The sequence below is a fragment of the Prunus dulcis genome, chromosome 8 (genome assembly GCF_902201215.1).
Source record: "Prunus dulcis chromosome 8, ALMONDv2, whole genome shotgun sequence".
Classification (NCBI taxonomy): domain Eukaryota; kingdom Viridiplantae; phylum Streptophyta; class Magnoliopsida; order Rosales; family Rosaceae; genus Prunus; species Prunus dulcis.
Genome location: NC_047657.1, coordinates 9,512,877 through 9,537,357, shown reverse-complemented (window position 1 = coordinate 9,537,357; position 24,481 = coordinate 9,512,877). Strand labels below are relative to the sequence as shown.

General features: G+C 35.1%; 1 protein-coding gene across 2 annotated transcripts; it reads left to right on the top strand.

Moving 5' to 3' along the window:
• The first annotated feature begins 668 nt into the window (after nt 1-668).
• Nucleotides 669-8,143, top strand: LOC117638854 (squalene synthase 2-like). 2 transcript variants are annotated; one of them, XM_034374011.1, is made up of 14 exons: nt 669-1,085; nt 1,736-1,778; nt 2,011-2,100; nt 2,876-2,951; nt 4,204-4,273; nt 4,970-5,113; nt 5,217-5,321; nt 5,524-5,670; nt 6,507-6,582; nt 7,187-7,275; nt 7,428-7,519; nt 7,606-7,651; nt 7,743-7,809; nt 7,917-8,015. In XM_034374011.1, the coding sequence occupies exons 1-13, from the start codon at nt 891-893 to the stop codon at nt 7,806-7,808; spliced, it is 1,239 nt and encodes a 412-aa protein (XP_034229902.1). In that variant the 5' UTR covers nt 669-890; the 3' UTR covers nt 7,809; nt 7,917-8,015. The 2 variants fall into 2 exon arrangements, with proteins under 2 accessions (XP_034229902.1, XP_034229901.1); XM_034374010.1 differs by having other exon boundaries at nt 7,743-8,143.
• Nucleotides 8,144-24,481: the final 16,338 nt, after the last annotated feature.

Here is a 24,481-nt window from a genome sequence, read left to right as displayed (position 1 = left end):
TTTTGTTATGTAGCGGACTGTGCTCATAAGTACTTTTTTTTATAAGAACATCAAGGTTTTTGTTAAAGGTACTTCTCTAGAAAGCGCATAACAAGTACTTTTCTAGAAAATGCTTTTATGACTTATAAGAACGTAGTCAAAATCGTTTCTAGTTGTTAGAAAGCTCGTTTAGCTCTTCCAAAGGCAATTTAAAACAAACCCTAGAACTGTAGAGCAACAAAGAATTTTAATTAACATCATTATCATGCTATCTAGAGGACGGACACTCACATTTGGCCTTGTGTTGGTCTGTACCTGACTAAACTCAAAATTTCCTATAAAAATGCAAAAATTTAACTAAATAAAATATTTATCGCTATAAATTACAATGATATATCGGAAAGTAAATTTGTTCACTTTTCATTATCTTAGAGGAAGTATTTTTTGCCAAAGTAAGGAAGGTAGGGAGAAACTCACACACACGAGTATCATGAGAACTTGAATCTATGACCACCTGAGACCACAGACTTGAGCAATGTAACTAACACCCCCATTATTTTTTTTTTATTTTTTTATTTTGTTATTGCCCCTTTATTTTACAGTTGGTTTTACAAAGAAAAATATTATAACATTATTCAACTACAAACAAAAATAAGAATATATCACAGTATCATAGTGAGCAAGCGCACATATTCAACGACTTTTTTGGCTCCAAATCCAATTCTTTAATTCTAAAGTACCAGGACGCCAGCTTGGACCAAGCCCAGTATCATCACCACCTACAACTACAAAAACCCATCTCTGAAAAAACTCCATCCTCAAATCAATCCCCACCTTCCCATTCCCAATCTCTCTGTGTCAGATTTCAAGTTTTGGGAGTTTGGGTTTTCTTCTCCTCTTCAGATCTCGAAATGGGTACCTTGGGGACTTTGATGAAACATCCGGATGACATTTACCCGCTTTTGAAGCTCAAAATGGCAGCCAAGAACTTAGAGAAGCAGATCCCTCCAGAGCCCCATTGGGCTTTCTGTTATTCCATGCTTCACAAGGTGTCTCGTAGTTTTGCTCTCGTTATTCAACAGCTCGGCACTGAGCTTCGTAACGCTGTAAGTTTTGTTTCTTCATTTGGTATATACATATAAGTGTTTGTTTCTGTATCTGCTTTTCTTTTTCCAAGTGGTGATTTGTGGGTTTACAGAAATTTACTTGATTATGGTCTTGACTGTTGATTTATCTGGGGATTAAATTTTTTTATTTATGGCCTGTGTTTAGTAGAATTGGTGATTTGTTCCTTTTTGGCTGAAGGATGATGCTAATGGTTCACATCTGTCCATCTTCTGTAGGCAGTCAATTTTATCGCTTATAATAAAAGGGTAGTCATTCTTATTGCGGTTTAAAAGAAGAGAAATTTGGTATTATTTACGGAGGGTATTTTGATGGGTATCGGATTATCTACTTTGTGGAATATGAAAATTGGTTTTGATTGGTAGATTGTTTTTATGTTTATTATTTGTCTTTCTCTGTATTTTCTGGAATATGAATCGTATATGTAAGCATGAACTTGATTGAAGGATAGGCATGGAGTAATTTTCAGTTCTGGCCTTAATTCATTTGGTGAAGAGATTGTTGTTTACTGTTATAATTAATTGTTCTTAAGGTCCTTACAGACTACTGCATTTCATTTCTCTTGTTGCATTTTCCATCTTTTGTTTGATTTTATTGTCATTTTCTGATGTTGACTTTTGTGGTTTTGCAGGTCTGTATATTTTATCTGGTTCTTCGAGCTCTAGACACTGTCGGTATGTTTGTGTTTGTATTATCTTTAGTCTTTTGCTTCCTAATATTAGATTGAATGTAGCTTGTTGCATCTTAAGTCTCTATTTGAAATAATTACCCTTGTGCAGGTTTGCTTTGTGCATTATGTAGCATGACCTGTTTAACTTTTTCTTTTCCTTCATCACACTTATGATGCTAATGTATTAATTCAACATGGTTTCAATGATATAATTTGTTCTGATGGACTCTATACAGAGGATGATACAAGCATTGCAGCAGATGTCAAAGTCCCCATCTTGATAGCGTTTCATCGTCACATATATGACCCCGATTGGCATTTTTCATGTGAGTGGTTTAAGATTAGAATACCACATTATTCACGTTTGCCGTTTCCTGTATCCTGTGGACGTGAAATTATGATGTATAAGTTTGCTCTGCAGTGAAAATCTTGTTGGTACAAGCACGCACGCACACACCACACATACATGTATACGTTTATATATAAAATTATATATATGGGTAGTTTTATCTAATCAAGAACATGCTTTTCAGCCATTTGATCATATGGACGGTTAAGATGCATGGTAGATAAACATCTTAATGCACTGAACCATCCATAGTTGATCTAGTAACTGAGAAAGGGGTCCTTATACAAGTTTAGTAGTGAATAATTATACATATATAAAAGCATATATATATATATATATGATAAAGTTCCCTAGAAATGTGCAGTCTTCCTTGATGAAAAAAAGGGAGGAAGGAGTGCACATTTTTGAATGCTAATAACAGTTCTCTAGAAATATTGTTATCTGTTTGAAAATGTGATAAAAAATTGAACTGTAACCAGAAAATATCAGAGTAACCGCTTTCCCTGCCTTTGTTAGAAAAGATTTTCCTCTATGTTTTCCTGTCAACGGTAAGTTTTACCAGCTGACATTCAGTGGATTGCACAAATTTTCTTGTTTTCTTTATATATTAAAAAAGAAACAAATAAAAGAACATAAGGCACAGGTAGTGTTGTTCTAGGTCCATGGTAAGCGTGGTACATGCACAGTTGCACATTACTATGTTGATGAGACTTGTTGTCTGCTTGCTCAATATCCTTCTTCCTTGTCTTCAGGTGGTACAAAGGACTACAAAGTTCTCATGGACCAGTTTCGTCATGTTTCAACTGCTTTTTTGGAACTCGGGAAAGGGTAATTTCTTATCCTTGTATATTTCCTTGATTAATTGTTGAACAGATCTTTTGTGAATGGGACTTTTCTGTTCATTCGTAATAATTCATGGTACAGCTTCTCTATCAATGGACTGATTGAAAATAATCTCTGATTCCTTTCTCATTTTCGTAATCTTTTCACGCTTGTTACTGTTATGAGGGTTCATCCAAAGGAACGTCACTTAGTTATTTAGTATTTCATGTAGCTCATAAACAATTCTTAGGTGATAAGTGTGGTTCATGAACTTGATGGTTCATACCAGTTACTGCTAACACACAGAGGCTCATAAACAATTTTTTTTAGCCAGTGAATGTGTGGAGCTTTTTTAGCACAAGTCTTAAGCGTATTTAAGATTGGTGTTGTTAAACTCTTTCTAAAAACTCAGATTCATATTTAACTTTGTTATTATTATTTTAAAATAAAAATGGTTTTAAACATTGAGCTTTAAATTTGAAAATCCTTTGAACATTCAACAATGCATAGTTCAACCCTTTATTCAACCTCTTCAATAAATATGAGTATTAATATACAAAGTTTTTGAAGAACCTGACATAGGATTCTTGAAATATATTGAACCTCTAATGATTTCATTAGGTTGATATTGACTGAATTTTCTTGCATGCTCTAGCACAATACACTTGCCCTTGTAACTCAGTAATGTTGTTTCTTTCATCCGTACTTCTCTGTAATAACGATAGCTCCACATCAGAGTGTTCTTGGTGATTATAAGATAAATTTTATGGGACTAAAGTTTCCTCAACATTTCAGCTATATGGATGAAAACTTTGATGAAATTACTTAGCATGGCACGTCTGATATTTTAGGGAAATGTCTTTTACTAGTGTGTTGATCATGTGATACCTGATGAATGGGTAATTCTGGTGCTTCATATGCTAACTTATTTTTTAATTAGAACACCTAAATAGGAGTGGTGATGTCCAACCTAACTGACTGTGAGACACTCCAGGTTCTTGGAGAAGTTTTGACTTTGGAAAAATCTGGTGAAGATTCTGATGCTTGTTCATTTTAGTGAGTGTATGGTTTGGGGTTGGTTTGTTGAACTTGGAAATATTCTTATTGCATGATGAAATTGGGATCTATAAAATATTATTCATCTTCATGTTGTAACAACTCTTTGCTTACACTTTTTTCTTTATAGTATACATTCATATATGATTGGAGTTTTCATTGTACGTTTTTTTGATAAGCAATCCGTATTCTAATTCTGCAGTTATCAGGAGGCAATTGAGGATATTACCAAAAGAATGGGTGCAGGAATGGCAAAATTTATCTGCAAGGAGGTTTGTGATGCACTTAGTTGAGACCTTACCTGCAAAGGGTGGATATATTCTGTTGTGTCATGTTTCTCATGTTTTAATTAAAATAAAACCCCATTTCAAAAACCTTTCTGACTTGGTTTACATTGTTTCTTGACATATATGTTAGACACTTTTGAAATATATTCAATTCTTTTCCATATATGTACAAATATATTATATATAATCGTTTTGATTTGGAAATGATTCCTAGTATGGAATGTTTATGGACAGTGTAGTTATATTTTGAATGCTAAGGGAAAAAAGAAAGACAAATGTAGATCAACGATAGATAGGGTATATGGTATCTGTTTTAAACTAGGACTAAGTAATTTAAATATTGAGTTAAAAATATATAGAAAAAAAAAATTTGTTTCTGTGGTCAACCACTTAGTTGAGACCTAGCCTGGTTTCCACAATTTATAAGCATCTCTTCCGGTTTCCAACCTATGGACCATAATATGTGCATATAAACAAGCACATTAGCTAGCTTAATGTTTTTGCACTATGGAAAATCAGATTCTGCAATGAAGTGGTTAAAAATATATCAAATTTGAATGATTTTTCCATGCATGAGATTTTCATTTCCAATATTATTAACAGTTTACTTTTTGCACAATGTGCATAAAGGCCAGGTGTAGTTCTTTATGTGGTTTGGATATATTTTCTCTCATCTTGCAGGTAGAAACCATTGATGACTATGATGAGTACTGCCACTATGTGGCAGGGCTTGTTGGTTTAGGTTTGTCCAAGCTTTTCCACGCTGCTGATAAGGAAAATTTGGCCTCAGATTCTCTCTCAAATTCAATGGGCTTATTTCTTCAGGTATAACAATAATATTGATGCAAGAAATGCTTTCTGCTCTGTGTCTCAAATTGGCTTGATAGTTGTTTCTAATTCTACAATGTTTGGATCTAATAAATAACAGAAAACAAACATCATTCGGGATTATTTGGAGGATATTAATGAGATACCGAAGTCTCGTATGTTTTGGCCACGTCAGATCTGGAGTAAATATGTTAACAAACTTGAGGTGCTTCTTCTTTACTTTTATACTTTAAAAGCTTCCTATGTTATTCCTATCATTTTGGCCTCCCAACCGCTTATACTTCATTTTATTTCTAATCATTCATAATCGAGGCTTAGAATAGTGGGGTGATATAAGAATTTATGCATCGCCCAGTGCAAAGTTGGAATTCTTGTCTGAACTGGATTTTTTGATGATTGCAACTCAGGACTTGAAATATGAGGAAAACTCAGACAAGGCTGTGCAATGCTTGAATGACATGGTCACTAATGCGTTGATACATATGGAAGATTGCTTGAAGTACATGGCTGCTTTAAGAGATCCTGCAATATTTAAATTTTGTGCCATCCCTCAGGTAGATTATTTCTCAACTGTATCACAACTATTAGTCTTGTGTGTGCATGCGTTGTAATCTGACATGTGTATTTTACTTATTTATATAACAAACACAAAGATTGGTAGGATTAATTGATTGGTTCTATACTATTTTTGTGCTTCGCATATGATGCAACCTTGATAAACATTGTTCGCCCATAACAGCTTTAGATTTTGTATCTAGCTGTTGTATATCATGGTTTTAGAGCTTTGTTTGCAAGATCGGACAACAAAAAAGCCTTGTTTGCAAGAGGTGCATGAGGTGATATTTATTCAATCCAGCTTAATTAGGTTATTGGACCATCTGGATTGATTAGCCGATTCCAAATGACCCTTTAGTTCTATGTACAAGTTATAAAAGATCCTATTGACTTGTAACTGATCTTTTATGACTTGTAACTTTGATGGGAAGTTGGACCAGTGAAATGATATTGATCTAAGAATTGTAGGTTTATAATATTCTATGTGTCTATCAAATTTTAGTACATTTCAGATGTCAGTTTGATTTATTCAGAGTGACTGGAATCAGTTGCTGGTCATCAGTATTTATTGCTGTTGCTTCCAACATATATTGCCTATTTAAACTAAATAGCATCTCTCTGGATGCATTTTTGTTTCCTTCAAGTTGATGGTCTAGATGTAGATTGTTTCTGTTCTCAAACCTTTGAAATTCTAATAGGAAGTCTTCAGATTGTGTTTATCATGCCTTTTGGACAAAATTCAATATAATGTCTTCTGATTTCATTGGCTGCAGTTTAATTTCTTAACCATGATTTTCTCTAAGTAATCTCATCTGATTTGTGCTGGCTTTACTAGATCATGGCAATTGGCACGCTGGCATTATGCTACAACAACATTGAGCTCTTCAGAGGTGTAGTCAAAATGAGGAGGGGTAAGATTTTAATCTATGACCATGGTATTCCTTTCAGTTTAAACTGGATACATTTTCAGATAATGAAATGAAAAACAAGTGCATATGGAATTTATAAAGAAATGGCTTTGTAAAATAGGGTAGCATGCATGTGCTATGAGATGGTCATTTGGCAGATAGTGGCAGCTACTGGAATTCTACTCGTCTTAGCAATATTATTTTCATAGTAACACATTGTTAGAGACTATATAGATATTTTGTTAGAAATTTTGGGAAGCTTACACTGTTGGAGACTACTCTATAGACGAGCACGTGTTAGTAACTGCAGTTAGTTTTATACATTTTATTATGGAAATGCTCTACAAAATCACGTCATGATAAAAATTATATGTCAGAAAAATGGAAGTACCGTGACCACGCGTTGACTATGACTTCAACCTCTCTGCCCTTCATCCACTTCTGTCTTAACTCTACTTATATTTGAAGGCCTCCTCTCTCATTTTATTAGGGTTCATGATGTTTTGGATTGAATAAGTATTGGGCTGTTGTATAGTTTTTGGTCATACTTGTGATTTTGTCATAATTCTGTACTAAATAGTGTTCAATTAATTGCTATGTTCTGTAGGCCTTACAGCAAAAGTCATTGACCGAACAAAATCAATGGATGATGTCTATGGTGCTTTCTTTGATTTTTCTTCCATTCTAAAGTCCAAGGTATGATAATTCCAGAAACAAGATATGTATGATCTTGTAACTAAATTGCTTTAACTTCATACTAAATCATGGGTGAGACTTATTGTAAAGGGCTTTACTGTGTTACAATTTTCAGAGGTTCTTGACAGATTAAAATTAATTTTCGGCTGCAGGTTGACAAGAATGACCCTAATGCAACAAAAACATTGAGCAGACTGGAAGCAGTACAGAAAACATGCAGAGCCTCTGGAGCCTTGAGCAAAAGGTATTTCATACTTTCTGGCTGTCCTGTCTAAATATTGAACATTCTTCCTTCTTTATTGTCTGACAAGTACCTATGGACTACACCAGGAAATCCTACATCGTCAAGGGTGAGCCGAGCTACAATTCAACTCTGGTGAGTTTCTTCTAGATATAGAAAATTAAAAGTGAAAGGATTAGTATCATTCCAGAAAATACATACTGATGAATCTACATTCTGAATGCAGATTGTGGCACTGTTTATTATATTGGCCATCGTTTACGCTTACCTCTCTGCCAGCCCAAGAATCTAATGTAAGTTTTCGTCACAAGAGCAATGGATCACTGGTCTCATGGTCTTCAGTTCTCATAGAAAGCAAACCACTACCTCTTGCCCGACCCCATTTCTTTTTGCTGTGCAGAGTTTGCATTCTTCCATATCCCAAGACATAAATGGCTGGTTACAAAAGTACAGGCCTTGTTCCATAAAACCAAAGTAGTTATTTTATAATTTTTATGCACGGTTGTATATTCAATATAAAGTCGCTTGAAATTATTGATGTAGCTTTCAACACCATTAGCATAGTTATTGCTGACATACAAGTGGGCCTTTGCTTTTTTACGAAGTTAATATTTGATTTGAGCTAAACCTTGTTCCATCTTGAAATAGAAAAAAAGAAAAGAAAAAGAGACCTTGTTCCATGAAAGTAATGTAGTATTTTATCCAATATAAAGAATGACGCGTAAAGTTTTTGTTGTCTCTTCCAATCCAATAAAATTGGAATTCCAATTTTTGTTACTGTGTTTACTAACACTTAAGGAATAAAAAATTATGCGTCTCCATTATTAAAATATGTAATCCAATAACCTAAAAACTAAGAATTGGATGGAAGTAGTCAAAACAAACTCCCACCCATGGCTAAAATATAAAATCAATGTATATAGGCAAGAAAGAAGAAGAAATAAATAATATAATGAAGTCCAACAGTCGAGCACAAAATACTCTAAACTATGCGATGACTATAGCTCTAGGACAAATTACACAAGAAAATTATATAGAGTGTGCGCATAACGTGTTGTAAAAGTAAAGAGAGAAGTATGAGAGAATTCAAAGTTTGTCTTTTCCTTTTTCTTTTTTTATGGCCAATCCTTTTACTTTTTGGTTTTTTTAAATATAAGTTATAGCCTACAAGGGGATGAATGTTTCTCAAACACACACTACCAAACCAAGGTGTCATGGAGTTCGTGTTGGAATTTTTGTGAGTATTTCAAAATACAAAATTATTATTAAATTTATATTTGTTATTATTACTATCTTTATTGAATTGAAATTTTAAATGTGTTAAATGGTGGTTTTAATTCTTTTAAAGTTGAGATTTCAAAACTTTTTCCTTTTGTATAGCAGGTCTGGACGTGTTCTATTGATATTAATATTGCTTTAATCTCTTTTGGCAGTTTTGTTTTGGATTTTAATGCCTTAAATTTTGAGAAAACGTGAAGGCCAAATGTAACTAGCTATGATTTAATTATGTATTAATTTGATATATTCATATTTGGTTTTAACCATGTTAACGTTGGCAACTTATTGCTTTTAACGGTGGGAGCATTTTATGCAGTTTAATTGCTTGTTTAATAACCAAACCTCCACTTGGAAAGCTCCTACATAAATCATTCAAGCTATACTTTGGTTCGACAAAAAAAAGCTATACGTTGGAGACAGAGAAATCATATTGGTGCCACATTTCTTCAATTTTTCTCCACATTCTTGGGTTTTTTGTGTTTCAATTTGTTTTCTTTTATCAAGGAAAGATTCGAGTTGTTCATCCGATCCAAATATTACGAGTGTACGCTTATGAGGGTCATAGGTTGTTGTATCCTAGAGAGTAGGAAGCCATACAACCTTGCTACATAGAGATATTGTCTCTGAGGGGCGAAATCTACTCTTAAGGACAGTGAATGACACGCCTCAACCTAAAGCTATTATTCTACTCAAACATGAATGGAGAAGGATCTTCTATGCCCCTAAAGATAAGTATTTTGCTGTAATTTCATTGGCTTTATTTAATCTAAGCTATCAATGTAAATTACAATTTTCTAATAATTATTTTATATGACGTTTTGCAGGAAAAGTAGCATCCTTCAACCAAAATTTCCAACAATCTTAAGAGTATATGTAATAACCTAATCCTAAATAAATATTTAATTATTAATTTATTCAAGTAAAAGACGAATTTACTCCCGAAAATATTTTAACGGTGTGTTTGGATGAGGGAAATAAACTTGGGATTTTGACAAAAGTCAGAATTTCTAAATTGACATGAACCAATTCTCGTGTTTGGATAAGAAAAACATAGAAATTTAGAAATTCCATGTGGGAAAAAACATGGAATTTGGATATCATAAATCCCAACTTTAAATTCTACCTAAAAGTTGTCATTTCTAAAATCCCAAGAGAGATTGAGTTTTTAAAAATGATAGATTTACAAATACAGGTTAAATTTCGTGTTTTAAATCCGTCACCCAAACAAGAAACTTTACAAATTCCGTGTTTTAATTTCCGTCATTTTAAATTCCGTCATTTATGAAATCCCTTGTACTTTGAAATTTCCTCATCCAAACACACTGTAATGGTTTAAAAGTTGACTTTTTGTTCGGGAAGGAATTTAGGGGGTTTCAATTGTACCTTTGCGTAGAGCACGTCGAGATGAGTCCGTAGACACATAGTGGGCTTAAATCGGAGTTGTAATGAGAAAGTTACGATCAAAACTCATGTAGTGGCAAAATCGTAACTCTCTCTCTCTCTCTCTCTCTCTCTCTCTCTCTCTCTCTCTCTCTCTCTCTCTCTCTCTCTCTCTCTCTCTCTCCCCCCTATCGCACGGCCAAACCCCTGCTTCAAATTTTTCTCTCCAGTCGACTTCTCTCCTCCATCGCCGCCATACTTGGCGGCGCCGGTCCCAAAAGGAGCGCCTCACTTCCCTCTTCCAGTCTCAGCCCATCCCAGCCTCGATCCGTCGTCGTGGTCGCCGGAAATCGCCACAAAACAGGCCGCGACAAGTTTTGATAGATTTTCTCAAGCTTTGTTCGAATAATTCCGGGCACCATTTTCTTCGAATTTGGTATGTTTTCTCATCCTCTCGAGGTGTTCTAGCTGCTGGTTGTGTTAATTATGAGAAATTTTTGAGTTTTGGAGGGTAATTAAGCGATGGGAGTTTGGTCGATTTTCGGCCTTTGATTCCGGCCACTTCAGTCGACTTTTTGGGGTAGGTCCAAGAACAAAAGTTACTCCACTCTAGGTAGGGGTGGGCACGGTTCGGTTTGGACCGGTTTTTGCCTCAAATTAGAACTGATCCGATACTATTCATCCGATTTGATTCGGTTCGGTTTTAATAAAAAATTTCAAAAACTGTTCGGTTCGGTTTGAACTGGTTTCGGTTCAGTTTCGGTTCCAATTCGATTTTGAACCGGATTATAAAAATTATTTTTAATACAATTCTCAACTGAAAATATTATTTTTTTACTTGAAAATTAACAAATTATTCAATTTCATATAAAAAATAAATATTAAAGTTAGAAAAGAGAGATATTTTGACATTGAACTTGGATAAATATTAGGTTTTTTTTTAGTGAAATTAAAAATATAGCATTAAATATAAATATATATTAAAATTATATATATTTTTTAGTTTGACTGGTTCGGTTCGGCCCGGTTTGGTTTTTGAAAACATGGAACCAGATCCGGAACCGGTCCAAACCGGTCCGGTTCGGTTTTTGACCGGTTGTTGACTTTTTGGTCGACTCGGTTTTTTTCCGGTTTGATTCGGTGCGGTTCGGCTCGGATTTTCGGTTTGCCGGTTTGAGTGCCCACCCCTAACTCTAGGTGCTAATCATGTAGGTATAAATCTTGCCGGGCGATTTGGAGATTTTACGATCGCTGGAATCGCTTTGGACACAACCACTTTTTGGCTTGTCCTTGAGTCCTAAAATAATCCTCATGTCGTCCCGAGCACAATGGTATGCTCGGATTCCATTTTGGTTACAGTTTGATCGTCGATCGGATATCACATATTAGGCGTTATCCAGGTTCGATATGTTCGATACGTTCAAACCGTTAGATCGACTTCATTTGCAAATAGGTTGATTTAGGCACCTCTAGGATCGTGTAGAAATTCGCGGATCGAGAATCGGAGTCTCGGATACTCCGATCCAATATTTCAAAGTTTAAGTTAACGATAACCGTCCAATCGTATGATCGTGAGCAATTCGACTATTTGATTTAGACCAAACTTGCAGGGCATGTTTAGTAAAGTGTGTTGACCTTATAGGAACGCTCAGATGGGTAATCGGAGGTCGTGGACCCCACGAGGTACCGGGTTGACTAATATGGGAATTTAGTCGCTTATCTAATCTCGGGTCTTTTCAGACCATTCCACTTGTCAGAAATGTTGAAAATGGGCTTAGGAACCTTCATAAGTTATGTACACGCACTTTTGAGACTGGGGGTCAGGGTTATGATTAAATATTTATGGTTGAGTTATTTTATTAATTAAAGGTTTTTAGTTGCTTAAATATGTACTCAGGCTTCATTGAACCTGCAGGAAGGACTCTCAAGGGGTCAAGCTAGCTCAGACACTTAATTGGTGGACTTTTGCTTTCTAAATAAATTTTATGTAGTTAAATTTTTATTAAATGATCATAAATGAATAATTATGACTTTTACTTTCCAAGCATAAATGTTTGAATTCAAATATTTTTATTAGATTTTGTTTATGTTTAAAAGGTAAGTGGCTTGGAAAGTAGGAAAGGAAGTGATAACAAGATTAAAGAATTTATTGAGAAATAGGATCATAATTTTTCCAGAAAAGGTTTTAAAACCACCAAAGGTACCCAAAATGTTGCCTTCGAATAATATGTTGCCTTCGGTTGAGTCAGCGAGCGTTTGACAATGCCCCACAAGTTTTGGGGACGCCCGAACTGTGTGGTGCGAGGAATGTGGCTCAGGTGGACCAAGTGTCCCCTGAGTCTTGCGAGGAATGCGGCTCGGGTGACTTTGTGTTTCCGAGATCTACGAGGATGTGTTGCATTATGTGACACAAGGAATTGACGGTATAATGTAGGAATTAAGTAAAAGATTATGGAATTAACAGATATATGATGGGTACAACTAGGTGGGAAAAAGATTATTTCTTTACAATGCTTTCAAAAGGTTTTGATGATTCGATTTAATGCGTGATTAGTTATATGTATATAAATATGCATGTCTTTATTCTTATACGAATATAGAACATGAAGATAATTAGATTTCTAAATGTTTTAACAGTGACGTTAGTATGTTAATATTCTATTTTCCAAAACTTTATTTTTGTCTACTCATACTTTTAAATGTTTTACGCCCCCAGACAGTAGTCGTATACCAGAGCACCACCACAAGGTGGCCATCACTCTTCATTCCTTCTCTTTCTCTATGTAGGATGTTTCCTTGCAACTATTTTATTTTTGCAAAGTTACTAGATTAGTATTGCTCTGAAATTGCTCTAGAATTTTTGTAAGGCCGGAGGCCATTAAGTTATGTTGCTGGATTGCTTGAATTAAAACTCGGTGCATGCGGAACAGTTGTGGTTATAAATTGCTTTTCTTACAGGTGAAATTTTTGGGAAACGAGTATTTACAGGGGAGACTCTGCTGAATTTTTGGCAGAAGTCAAACTTGAAGTTAAATTTTGGTTCTTGTTAGAAGGGCAATTTGGTCAAGTGTGCCCAGCACCTGCCAGGTGTCGGATACGCACATAGTTCGGCTCAGATTCCAAAGTAAAATTTAGGTCGGGTCTTGTCAATATATTTCGCCCCTTGGAAACAAAACACTTAGGTTGTGTTAGGTACGGCTCACTGGACTAGACTGGCTTAAATAAGACTGGAGAGTATGTTTGGTAAGAGAATGGACTAACTTAAATGAGGTTATATAGTCCAATAGTGAAAAAAACCCTTCACTTGCTCCTTTAATTTAGCGAAATTGAAAAGTGGTTCACAAAATAGTGAACTCGCTAAATAGAACACGCGAGTCCGAACTACACCAATTTCTTCTTCTTCTTCTTCACATGGAGCTGGATTTTCTGAATTTGTGTTTTTAGGAAACTGTATCGACACCAAAAACCATTCCCAATTAAACACCCATCACCATTGCATAATCGAGAAACTTGATGTCTCCACCTCCCTTGCACAACCACAACATCCCTTGCACAACCGATTCCCACAAAGTCAATAATTTGATGGACAAGCCCAATAATTCCATTCGAAAATTTGAAAAAATTAAAAACCAGAGAGTGAAAATAGAAGAAGATTAATGGTGGGTCTGTCATCTTTGGAAATGTTTCTTCCCCAATTAATGGGCTGCTGCGTTTCCCTATTTTATTGCCTCATCCAACGGTGCGCAATCCAATAGGACCCCATCATCATCATAATCATTCCCATCTTATTTGCTTTGTTGATGTGGGTAAGAATCTAATGGCCTTAATTAGGGGCAAAGTGGGGTCATAAGGAGGAGAAGAGGCATGGTTGTGTTTGTGGAAAGCATGGCCTGAGTTGTGTGGTTTGGGGAGGTAGGCAAATGGGTTTGAGGAGGATCGTAGGTGGTGAGGTGATAGGGAGAGGAAGAAGAGAAGATATTTGTGGTTTTGTCAAATATTTTATTATTTTAGCTTAAATTTTATTTATTAATTGTTTATATCCACTATGATGTTATTATCTATTTTTTTAATAGAATTTTATTATTTTTTAATTATTTTTTTAGAACATAAATTAACAAAAATACACTTGAAAACAGCTTCCATATTATTATTCCAAAAAAGATAAAAGTCTTTAAAAAATATCAGAATCCTTAACTAAATTTAAATATTACAATATTTATTTTTTAGTCCAACACAATACCAAATATATATAGGTCTTCACAATTTTTACAATCTAGCTTCTTAGTCTGACGCAGCACCAAACGTAGGTCGGTACTTAATCCAACTTAGTCCAATCCAAGTCAATACAAGACAGTCTCAGGATTTAGTCCAGTCCATGACAGTCCGCCATACCAAACGACCTTTTATTGTCTTAAAGAGGTTTCTATTGAGAATCAAGAAGATATAGTGACAACTTGGATATGCGATCATGACATCTGCCATTTAGAGTGCACAAAAAGGAACTTGAAACACTTGGTCTGCAAGTTAATGTTCCTTTCCACTAGGGTAGACCCCGTTGACTTTTCCTTAAACATCTTTATATAAGATTAGGGTAGGCTACACCAAAGTTTTCAGATTTTACATCATTAAGTAACTAAACTCATTAGATTACATATTGGCACAAACTCACAATTATTGATAAAATATTTTTTAATAAATAAACATTTCCTAAAATGTAATTAATAAGATTATTGTTACAAATTGAACAAACTATAATCTATATTATTGTATAAATCAAACATAACGTGAGTATAAATTATTTTATAATTACTAAATATTATAATTGGAATAGTTTATTATACCCTTCCAGGAATGTGATTGAGAGTATTAAAAAATAAATTGAATTCTAGAACACAAATTGACAGGACCCGATCTCAATTCCACTTTGGAATTCGAGTCGAATCCTGTGCGTGTCCGACACCTGGCGAAGGTCGGGCACAAATGACCTTTTTACCCTTCCTGTTACAACTACGATTAAAACCTTCCTTCGACTCCTGCGGAAAATTTGGCAGAGTCTCCCCTGTAATTTGTCCAAACCCAAAAATTTTCACCTGTTAAAAAGGCAAATAACTTTACACCAACTGCCAGAATAAATCAACCAAGCATTCACCAGTTATGGTTTCCAAACCAACCAGATATCAGAGCAAATACTAAATATTTACAAGACTTTAAGTAATTTACAACAAAATCCTACGTTTCTTGGGTGGCGCGAGAGCTAGGAGTGGCCCGTGGTGGATTCCTTCGCACTTCTATGGCCTGGGGGGCGAAAAACAATTTGAAAGTGTGAGTGGACAAAAATAACGTTCTTAAAACAATTTATAATCATAGTAACCCCCATTGTTAAAATAAATAAGTAAATAAAGCTAAAGTTCGTTTGTAAACAAATACAAGGCACTTATCTAAACATGTATACGTATACGTATCTATGCAGTTGTAAAACATGCACAAATATTAAGAAAACTGGTATAAAATGACTGAAAGCAATAACTGCATAAAAGTACTCAAATTCCTTTAAAACTACCACCTAGGTGTACCCCTATAAATCCGTCAATTCCCTTGGCAGGTCTCGGCGACATACAGTCTATCCGAGCCGCAAACTGGCAGGATTCAGGGGACTATGGTCAGCCTGATCCGCTGGCAGGTCTCGATGACACAAAGTCGACTCGAGCCGCTCTGGCAGGATTCAGGGGACTGTAGTCAGCCTGATCCGCAATCCTGGCAGGTCTCGGGGATACGAAGCCAGGCGAGCCGCAAATCCTGGCAGGTCTCGGGACACCAAGTCTGCCGAGATGCAAATCCTGGCACTCACGGTCCGAGCGTCCCCGAAACTCGTGAGACAATGTCAAGTGCACTGATAGAACTGTAAATAGACTGGATGTCCGTAGACATCGGTCCAACTGAGGGTAATCACCAAAAACGGGTACATGGTGGTTTAAAAATAAACTATTTAGAGAAGTCTGAAAAATAACTGTAATCTGAAATTATGCTGTTATCGTATCTGATACAAGCCTCAAACTCTGCTTTCTATAACTTTTTAACATGTGCAACTAAGCAGCATATAGATGCAGAAATGTTACTGCACAAGTCATGCTCGGAAAAACGTTCAACAAAACTTATTCAAGATCAAATATGAAATTTATTCAAATAAACTCATTTATCAAAAACTCATTTATATAAAATCATTTATGAAAGAAAGTCCACTCACTGCTGGTCCGAGCTAGCTGGACCTTTTGAAGGTCCCTCCGGTGGCTCAATCTGGCCTCTGGTGCCTGATTAACCATAAAGATGAAATTAATTAAACTGCTCAATAAAAGAATTAAATTAAAACCCTGACCCCCGGCTCCTAGAAATGCATGCACTCATTTCAAGTCACTCCTATGCCCACTTTAGCCTTTCAGACAATTAGAACAGTGTTAAAAGATCTGAAGCTGTACTAAGCGATAAACTGCCAGACCGGCCGATCCGGAACCCCGTGGGGTCCACGATCTCCGATGGCCAATCTGGGATTCTCTAGAAGTTCCTCACAGAGAAAGACCCATATCCTGCGAGTTTGGTCCGAAACGGACGGTCGGATTAGCCAAAATCGCGTTATCGCTTAAAATACAAACCCTAGCCCCAGGGTTCGCTATTTCGGAGTATTCGAGACTCTGATTCGTGATCCGTTGGATCCTACACGACCCTGAAATCATGTAGAATGACATATCCAAAGTTGAGTGCGATCCAACGGCTTGACGATACTGCACCCAGGAATCGCGCAATATGGAAAATTCGTTCGGGGCTCAAACGGACTCCAAATTGAGATCCGCGAAATCCTACGCGCTTGTGACAACACGAGGATCGCAAAACTACACAGAGTCACTTCACTACCATGACCCACGCGCCGCCACACATGTCGGCAGTTTGGGTGTCCAAAGCGATAACTGCTCGCCGGAAAAACTCAAAACCGAGACACCAAACTCCTATCCTAGGTAAACACCCCATTTGGAGTCACTTTTGTTTGGACACACCCCAAAAAGTGGCCGAAAATGGCCGATCACGGGGGCCGAAGTTCGGTCGATTTTCAATTCGAAAATTGAGTGTTCCACAGCTAAAATCGATCAAAACCCATCCAACCATTAGCTAGAGCACGAAAAATAGGTGAGAATTCATACCTTACTCGAACGATTTGGTTGAGAAACGAAGAAGAATGGAGGGTCTGAAATTCGGGTGAAAACCGGTTGGTTTTCGCCTGATTCCGGCGAGCTCCGGTCGGTGCAGGGGCTGAGACCGGTCGGGAAAGGACGGCGGCGGCGAGACGAAGCCGACGGTACCAATGCCGTCGATCGGCGTGCCCTGTGGTGGCGGCGGAATTGGCTGGAAGGGAGGAGGGCACGGGCGGTCTCGCACGCGGGAGGAGAGAGAGAGAGGAGAGAGAACTGAGGAGAGAGAGAGAGAAGAAAAGGGATAAAAATCTTACTTTTTCCAAATTACCGTTTTGCCCTTCACGATATTTTGACCGTATTTTCTTCGTTACAACTCCGATTCGAGTCTACTCCGTGTCTACGGACTCGTTTCGTCGTGCTCTACGGAACGACGTAAGCGAAATTGCCAAATTCCTTCTCGATCAAAAAGTCAACTTTTTCCCAATTAAATAATGCAAGGGCAAAATCGTCTTTCTCCTAGAATAAATTAATACTAATTTTAGGATATTTTGTTTTGGATTATTACACAAATGGTATCTAATAATAGTGGTACAATTCAAATCTAATGCAACAACTATTATAAATAGTACGTCTGCCTCTCATTCTATAACTATGATCTAGAAGTTCGCTTATTGCAACATCAAGACACTTTTTACAATTTACGTTAAAATGGTTACTAATACAGTCAATAAAGGTATTTCTTATCTAATACTTGTTGTTTCCCCGAGCAAATAACGGTCCATGAATAGTTTTAGAACTTAATCTAGTGAATAGTTGACGAAGTCTTTTCAGCATGGGATGATCATTGAAATCAATATTTATCAAGTAAAACCCATTATATGTGTCACCTTTACCAATGAAATCTACATCTCAGTATTTTAAAATGCATCATTCAATCCAAATGATAGCTCCTCGTATAGAGGGTAATGCTTGTGAAGCTCTAGACCTGTTGTACTGATACAGCTTTGGCATGAAGTAAAGACCTTATTTTCCGAAATAGAGTTCCAACATTGTGCTAGCCCATATACAAAAGTATTTTTTCTGTTGTAGATTTAGAAGTGTTAATGAGTCCACTTCGGAATCTTAAATGAGAAATTTATTTAGATAATACTTATGTCAGTAATGTATTCAAATTTTCCTCATAATATCCATTGACTAGAAATTCTACCTAATTGAAACAATTATATGCCAAAATATGATGTTCGAAATTTCCAAAGTTCATTTGGAGAAAAAGAGAAAAAAACAAAAGAGTATAAAAGATTGAGTAAACTGTTATAAAACTAGAGGGAAAATGTAGAGAGAAGTGATATGCTAAAGATAAAGTTTCATCATGTTTATTCTTGTCTTAATCTTTGGTAGAACCACCTATTTATAGGCTTACAAGATAGGATATTGAATACCATCATTTACAATATACCTATAGGTTACAAGCACTAATTACAAATACTTAGTGCATAGGTTACATAAAATCCAACGGTAGAATACTAAGAGGTATGGTGGTCATCCACCAACCCATGCATTTACAACACTCCCCCTTGGATGTCCACCATACAATGACATAGTTCCCTCATTAAAAACCTTGCTTGGAAAACCCAGTGGGACAAAACCGAAGTGAAGGGAAAAAGAGTGAAACTTTCTTCTGGATCATTGATATGGTGTTGGATGCGCTTATGTTGCCTCGTTAAAACCTTGCTAGGAAAAACCCAGTGGGACAAAACCCTAGTCGAAGGGAAAAAGAGTACAACGCGCATATGTCCTACATGTAGTAGAATTGGGATGCTCCCCCTGATTGATATCTCCCCCTGATTAATATCTCCCCTTCTCTGATTTGAGCAATACAAGTAACATTGTCTTCATACATGATCGTCTATCACACTATTCGACATGTTTTTCACTTTTCAAATGATTGAAATATTTAGGAGCATCAACAACAAATTTAATAGTTAGAATATGTTACAATAATATCAAATTTGAATTCAAAATACTCAAACTTTTAGTGATAACTCTTAATTAAGAATATTTTGGTACTTTATATCCTTCAAGAGGTTGCTTCATCCGATATATCTCAAATATTTCATGAGCTTTGAGGATTTCCATGTACCATATAGTCTTAATAAATATGCATTTAACATATGCTATAAGTTTCACGTTAAAGTAACAACTGCACTTATAGAAATATGGATGCATCTATGATGAGATGGGAGACTAAAACCATGTCTCTCCCAGGAAACCTTATGTCATATTAGTGATCTTATTTCACTTCATAAGCACCAATTCATAACCTTCATACTTAGAATTTGTAATTCGGTGTTTGAGCTATAGGTTCAATATCCCACACTTCATATTTAGTGATAAATGGAATTGCCTATTTCCATTTTTGGCCAATCACTTAACTTGTCGACATTCATGAAACGTGATTTAATATAATCATAGCCCTTGATGATTGTAGTAGCTACTAATAAACCAAATGTATCATCAATTTGTGATCCCACAATTCTCATGTGCATGCGCATGCATAATTTATAAGCATCTCATTGCTTTGGGGTACCAATGCCTATTCAGGGGCTTATGTTGTCATTTGTTAGACAAACATCTCTTTTACAATGAATTATTTAGAATATGTGGATCATAACCTCCTATAGAGCGTTATTTTTTATAGGGCTTGAATTTTTCAAATAATCTCCACTTATGAGGAGTTAAGTCTTTAGAACATATATTTCTGTCATGCTTCAGGCATGCATTATATATATAGTCACCATGTTAATGGATTGTGATATGAGAATATCAATCCATGTTAGCATATGTACAACTTTTATATGCATTATCTTGATGAGACAAAAGCGGATTGATTCAACACTATTTCACGACGTTCTTCAGGAACTGCCATTTCTCCCCCTAATGGCGGGAAAATTGTCTCAAAATTTAGGAAAATAAACTCATCATCATTATCAAGTCAAATTGACTGGATTGGATAATGTGGGAGTTGTGCTCGTAAACGTCTTGACAAGAGACAAATATGTGACCATTTTAGTAGGCACAATTAATAAAACTGGTGAAGTGATCCATAATTAAATGTTATATAAGCTCACAAATATCCCCTTGAATTATTTAAGGAAAGAGGGCTCAAAGTCAATTTTTGACTTTGATGATCTCATGACAACTTTTATTTGTGAGGATTCTTTGTAATGATATTTGTTGGACAAGACAATATTTTGAGTCTTTAAATGATGAGCATTCTTTGTAATGATATTTGTTGGACAAGACAATATTTTGAGTCTTTAAACAATGTCCTTACAAATTTATAAAACTCTTATGTATCATTGTGGAATATGGATTGCCAAGATAATCATACCACAACATAAAAGTTATCCGGTCAATGAACTTCTGGTTCATGATATTATAATCTTCAACTACTTTAATAGTTGTGTAATATTGGGGCCTCATGAACTTTTGGTTCATGACATCATAAACTTCAACTACTTTAATAGTTGTGTAATATTGGGGCCTCATGAACTTTTGGTTCATGACATCATAAATTTCCTACCCACAAAAGAAAGTAGGAAGTTTCTCCAATAGACACCTCTGACTGTCAATATTGGGGCTGTAATACAAAACATTATCATCGTAAAACGAAATTAACTAATAAACCAACATAAATAAAATAAAAAGAGTAAAGTGGTATAAATGAGGAATAAATTAAATAAATTAAAGACTATTAAATTCCAAGATAATCCAATATTAATGTGTATTCAATATGTAGATAAAACTACAGGTTTAAGAATTGGGTTTCCAACCAATTCAGGTTCATATAGGCACAAATAAGTAATGAACTTCAAGTTCATATATAGTATTAAGATCCACAAAAACTATGAACTTCAGGTTCATATCAATATATATTTGAAACTTCAAGTTCGAATACGTAGATATAAATAAATTGAATTAATAGTTGTGCTTTGAACTTCATACTCAAATCCATGTATATGCACTCGAAACTTCTGGTTTGGGTTTTTGACATATGTAGGCCTCATGGAATTCTGATTTTGATTAATACAAAATCGAGGAGTTTCATGTCCTTATGTGCTCTTTAAATTCGCGAAACTTCACGCCCTCAATTATTTGGAATCAAAGAACTTCAGGTTATGATTCAATCAAAAGAACTCTAGGTCCTAATCTAGTTATATGATGAGGATCGAGGAACTTCGGGCCCTAATCTTTTGTATAATACAAACTCATCATAATAATTAAGATCATACTTAAAATTAAATAAACAAACAAATAAAAAAATATATGGCATTATATTCATGTGTAATAAGAATAAGAATTTTTTCCTTAAACGAGCATGATGAAGTCTGATGGTGAGTACAAAGAAACTCTATACCATGTGATGACTCTAGCTCATATAAGAAGAAAGAAAATTCAAAGAAAGAAAACATACCAAGAGCAATGTCGTGCTGATAACGTGTTATAAAACTAGAGGGAGAAATGTAGAGAGAAGTGATATGCTAAAGATAAAGTTTCATCATGTTTATTCTTCTATTAATCTTTGGTAGAACCACCTATTTATAGGCTTACAAGATAGGATATTGAATACCATCATTTACAATATACCTATAGGTTACAAGCACTAATTACAAATACTTAGTGCATAGGTTACATAAAATCCAACGGTAGAATACCAAGAGGTATGGTGGTCATCCACCAACCCATGCATTTATAACATAAACATGTTTAATTTGAAAAAGGATTCAATTAATTATTAGAACATAGATATGTATCACAATTATGTTGCTTCTATTTATATATGATATAGTATAGTTTGCCATAAAAGTAGTATACATGTAACACAATAATTATAAATAAATCTATGTGATTACCAATTTGTTCCATAAAAAGCCATATTTGATATATGGGTGAATGTACACACTATATACATGTGTGCATGTTTAGTAACGCTTAAACGCTAACTAGTCAATATGCCCATACGACACTAACCATTTGTATGGACCAACTCCATAATGTAATTTGATGATTCAGACCATTAATTTTTAGGTTCTAATATAGTGATCATTCTTCAAAAAATTCACCAAATTAGAAATTGTTTAGCCGCTTGATTATTATCATGAATATTTCATTAATTTTCAAAATTATTTGTTTGTTTATTTATTAAATGACAGTTAGATGAGAAAACACTTTTAAATTTGAGTGAACTTTCGCATCAATGATTTTTGGGTTAATTTCAATTTGGTAGCCTGGAGTTGTACCCGTACGACATGTCCGTCCCTACATTTTCAATTTTAACAATAAGGCACCTTCAATGAGACCTAAGGAATGATCAGTTTATTAACATAATAAATGATTAGTGCTTAACTACTCCTATATATACAATAATTTTCATATCTATTTTTTTTTCCAAGTCATATTCATTGATCATCCTAAAAGAAAAAGGTAGACATGTAGTTTGTGATAAAATAAATTTATTAACATAGTGTTTCAAAAAAATACTAATACTTCCATTTAATCAAATTGTTAAATGTTTTATGTCTTTCAATGTGGACTAATTTTCGATAGAGATGATTTTTTAAAGAATAAAAAACAATTGTTCATATTATTAAACTACAATACATAATGGACGTGCAATACAAGTGTCCCTTAAATAAGTTTATTATATATAGGTAAACAAGCTTATTTGAGGAATCTCTCGACTGAAGCACCCTCTGTATATATATAAGAAATTGAAAATTAATTTTTTTTCTCTTTTAAAAGCTAATATATATAATATTTTGTAGTTTTGTGTATAGTTGAAGGGTAAAACATTGCATTTGGTCCTTTAATATAGGGATCGTCATTGGGCTAGGTCGGGTGGGACTTTATTAGACTAAAGAAAATATACAGGCAGAGCTGAGCTGGGCTTTTTCTACAAAATCAAAGCCCAAGCGCATCCCATAGGGCTAGGCTTTCATGGGCCTCGTCGGGCCAGGCCAAGTAGGCCAAAATGGAATGGACCGAAATGGGCTAACAATATAAATAAATAAATAAATTTTTTTTTTTGGTCAAAAATAAATAGACAGTAGGATTTGATTTGATAAGGCCCAATTTCTTACACAACTCAATTTCGAATTGTCTCAGATTCACCGTCAACCACAACCTCAACAAAAAGATTATATTGTTACATAACAATTCAACTTTCAATTGTCTCATTTTCAGATTCACTGTCAACTTCTCCACTAGATGTCATCCGAACTAGTCTTGACGCTCTAATGTTCATTAATTATTCAACGCATTGCTCATCTTGTGTTGCATCTTGCATCCTTGTTGCAGTGGAGTAGTTGGAGACTTGGAGAGTCAATTAATAATTTCAATAGGATGATGGGCTTGTTCACTAAATTGCTACCATTGTAAGTCCACCCACTATTAATTATACATTATGCAGCCCGGGCTTTTATGGGCCAAGTCAGGCTTTACACCCCTTAGCCCGAGCTTAGCCCACTCTTTGATGGGTTGGGTTGACCCATAGCCCACAACGGGCTGAGCTAGGTTTTTTCTCGATGGGCTTAAAAGTCCGTGGGCCAAATGATGATCCCTACTTTAATAATAGTAATGGAGTTATGCATCACATTTTTTATTTTTTTTTAAAAGTAACAAAATGAACATGGTGAGATATATATGTGTATTATGATATATACGTAAAAAAATCAGTCCAAGATACAAACAACATTAGTATCCTTGTCAAATATGTGTAGTGTACTGGACATGATTACTATTTTTAGGAGTCCATTCATGCACCTAGTACCATGGATTACGTACATAGCTTTAGAACTAAAAGAAAATGTCAATAAAAATTGAAGATGAAGAAACCACAAATACAATGAATTGGAAAAGGTAGTGCTTAACTGGAGATTCCTGAATTATGACAGTAAAAATAACATTTATTCACATGAATGAACACTATTATGAACTAATAGCCAGTGAGAAACTTTATAAATCTTCATAATTAGTTCTTGTACAAAAACATTAACATAATTTAATATGTTGCAGAATATTAATCGCAACTAAACTATGGAACTTGAAAGGAAAGATCATATGTCAT

Excerpts from the sequence above, each read along its gene's own strand:
- LOC117638854 (XM_034374010.1), top strand. The coding sequence starts at position 891 with ATGGGTACCTTGGGGACTTTGATGAAACATCCGGATGACATTTACCCG. Across the intron at positions 2,952-4,203 it reads TTTTTGGAACTCGGGAAAGG|TTATCAGGAGGCAATTGAGG; the intron begins GTAATTTCTTAT and ends CTAATTCTGCAG. Across the intron at positions 7,276-7,427 it reads CTTCCATTCTAAAGTCCAAG|GTTGACAAGAATGACCCTAA; the intron begins GTATGATAATTC and ends TTTCGGCTGCAG.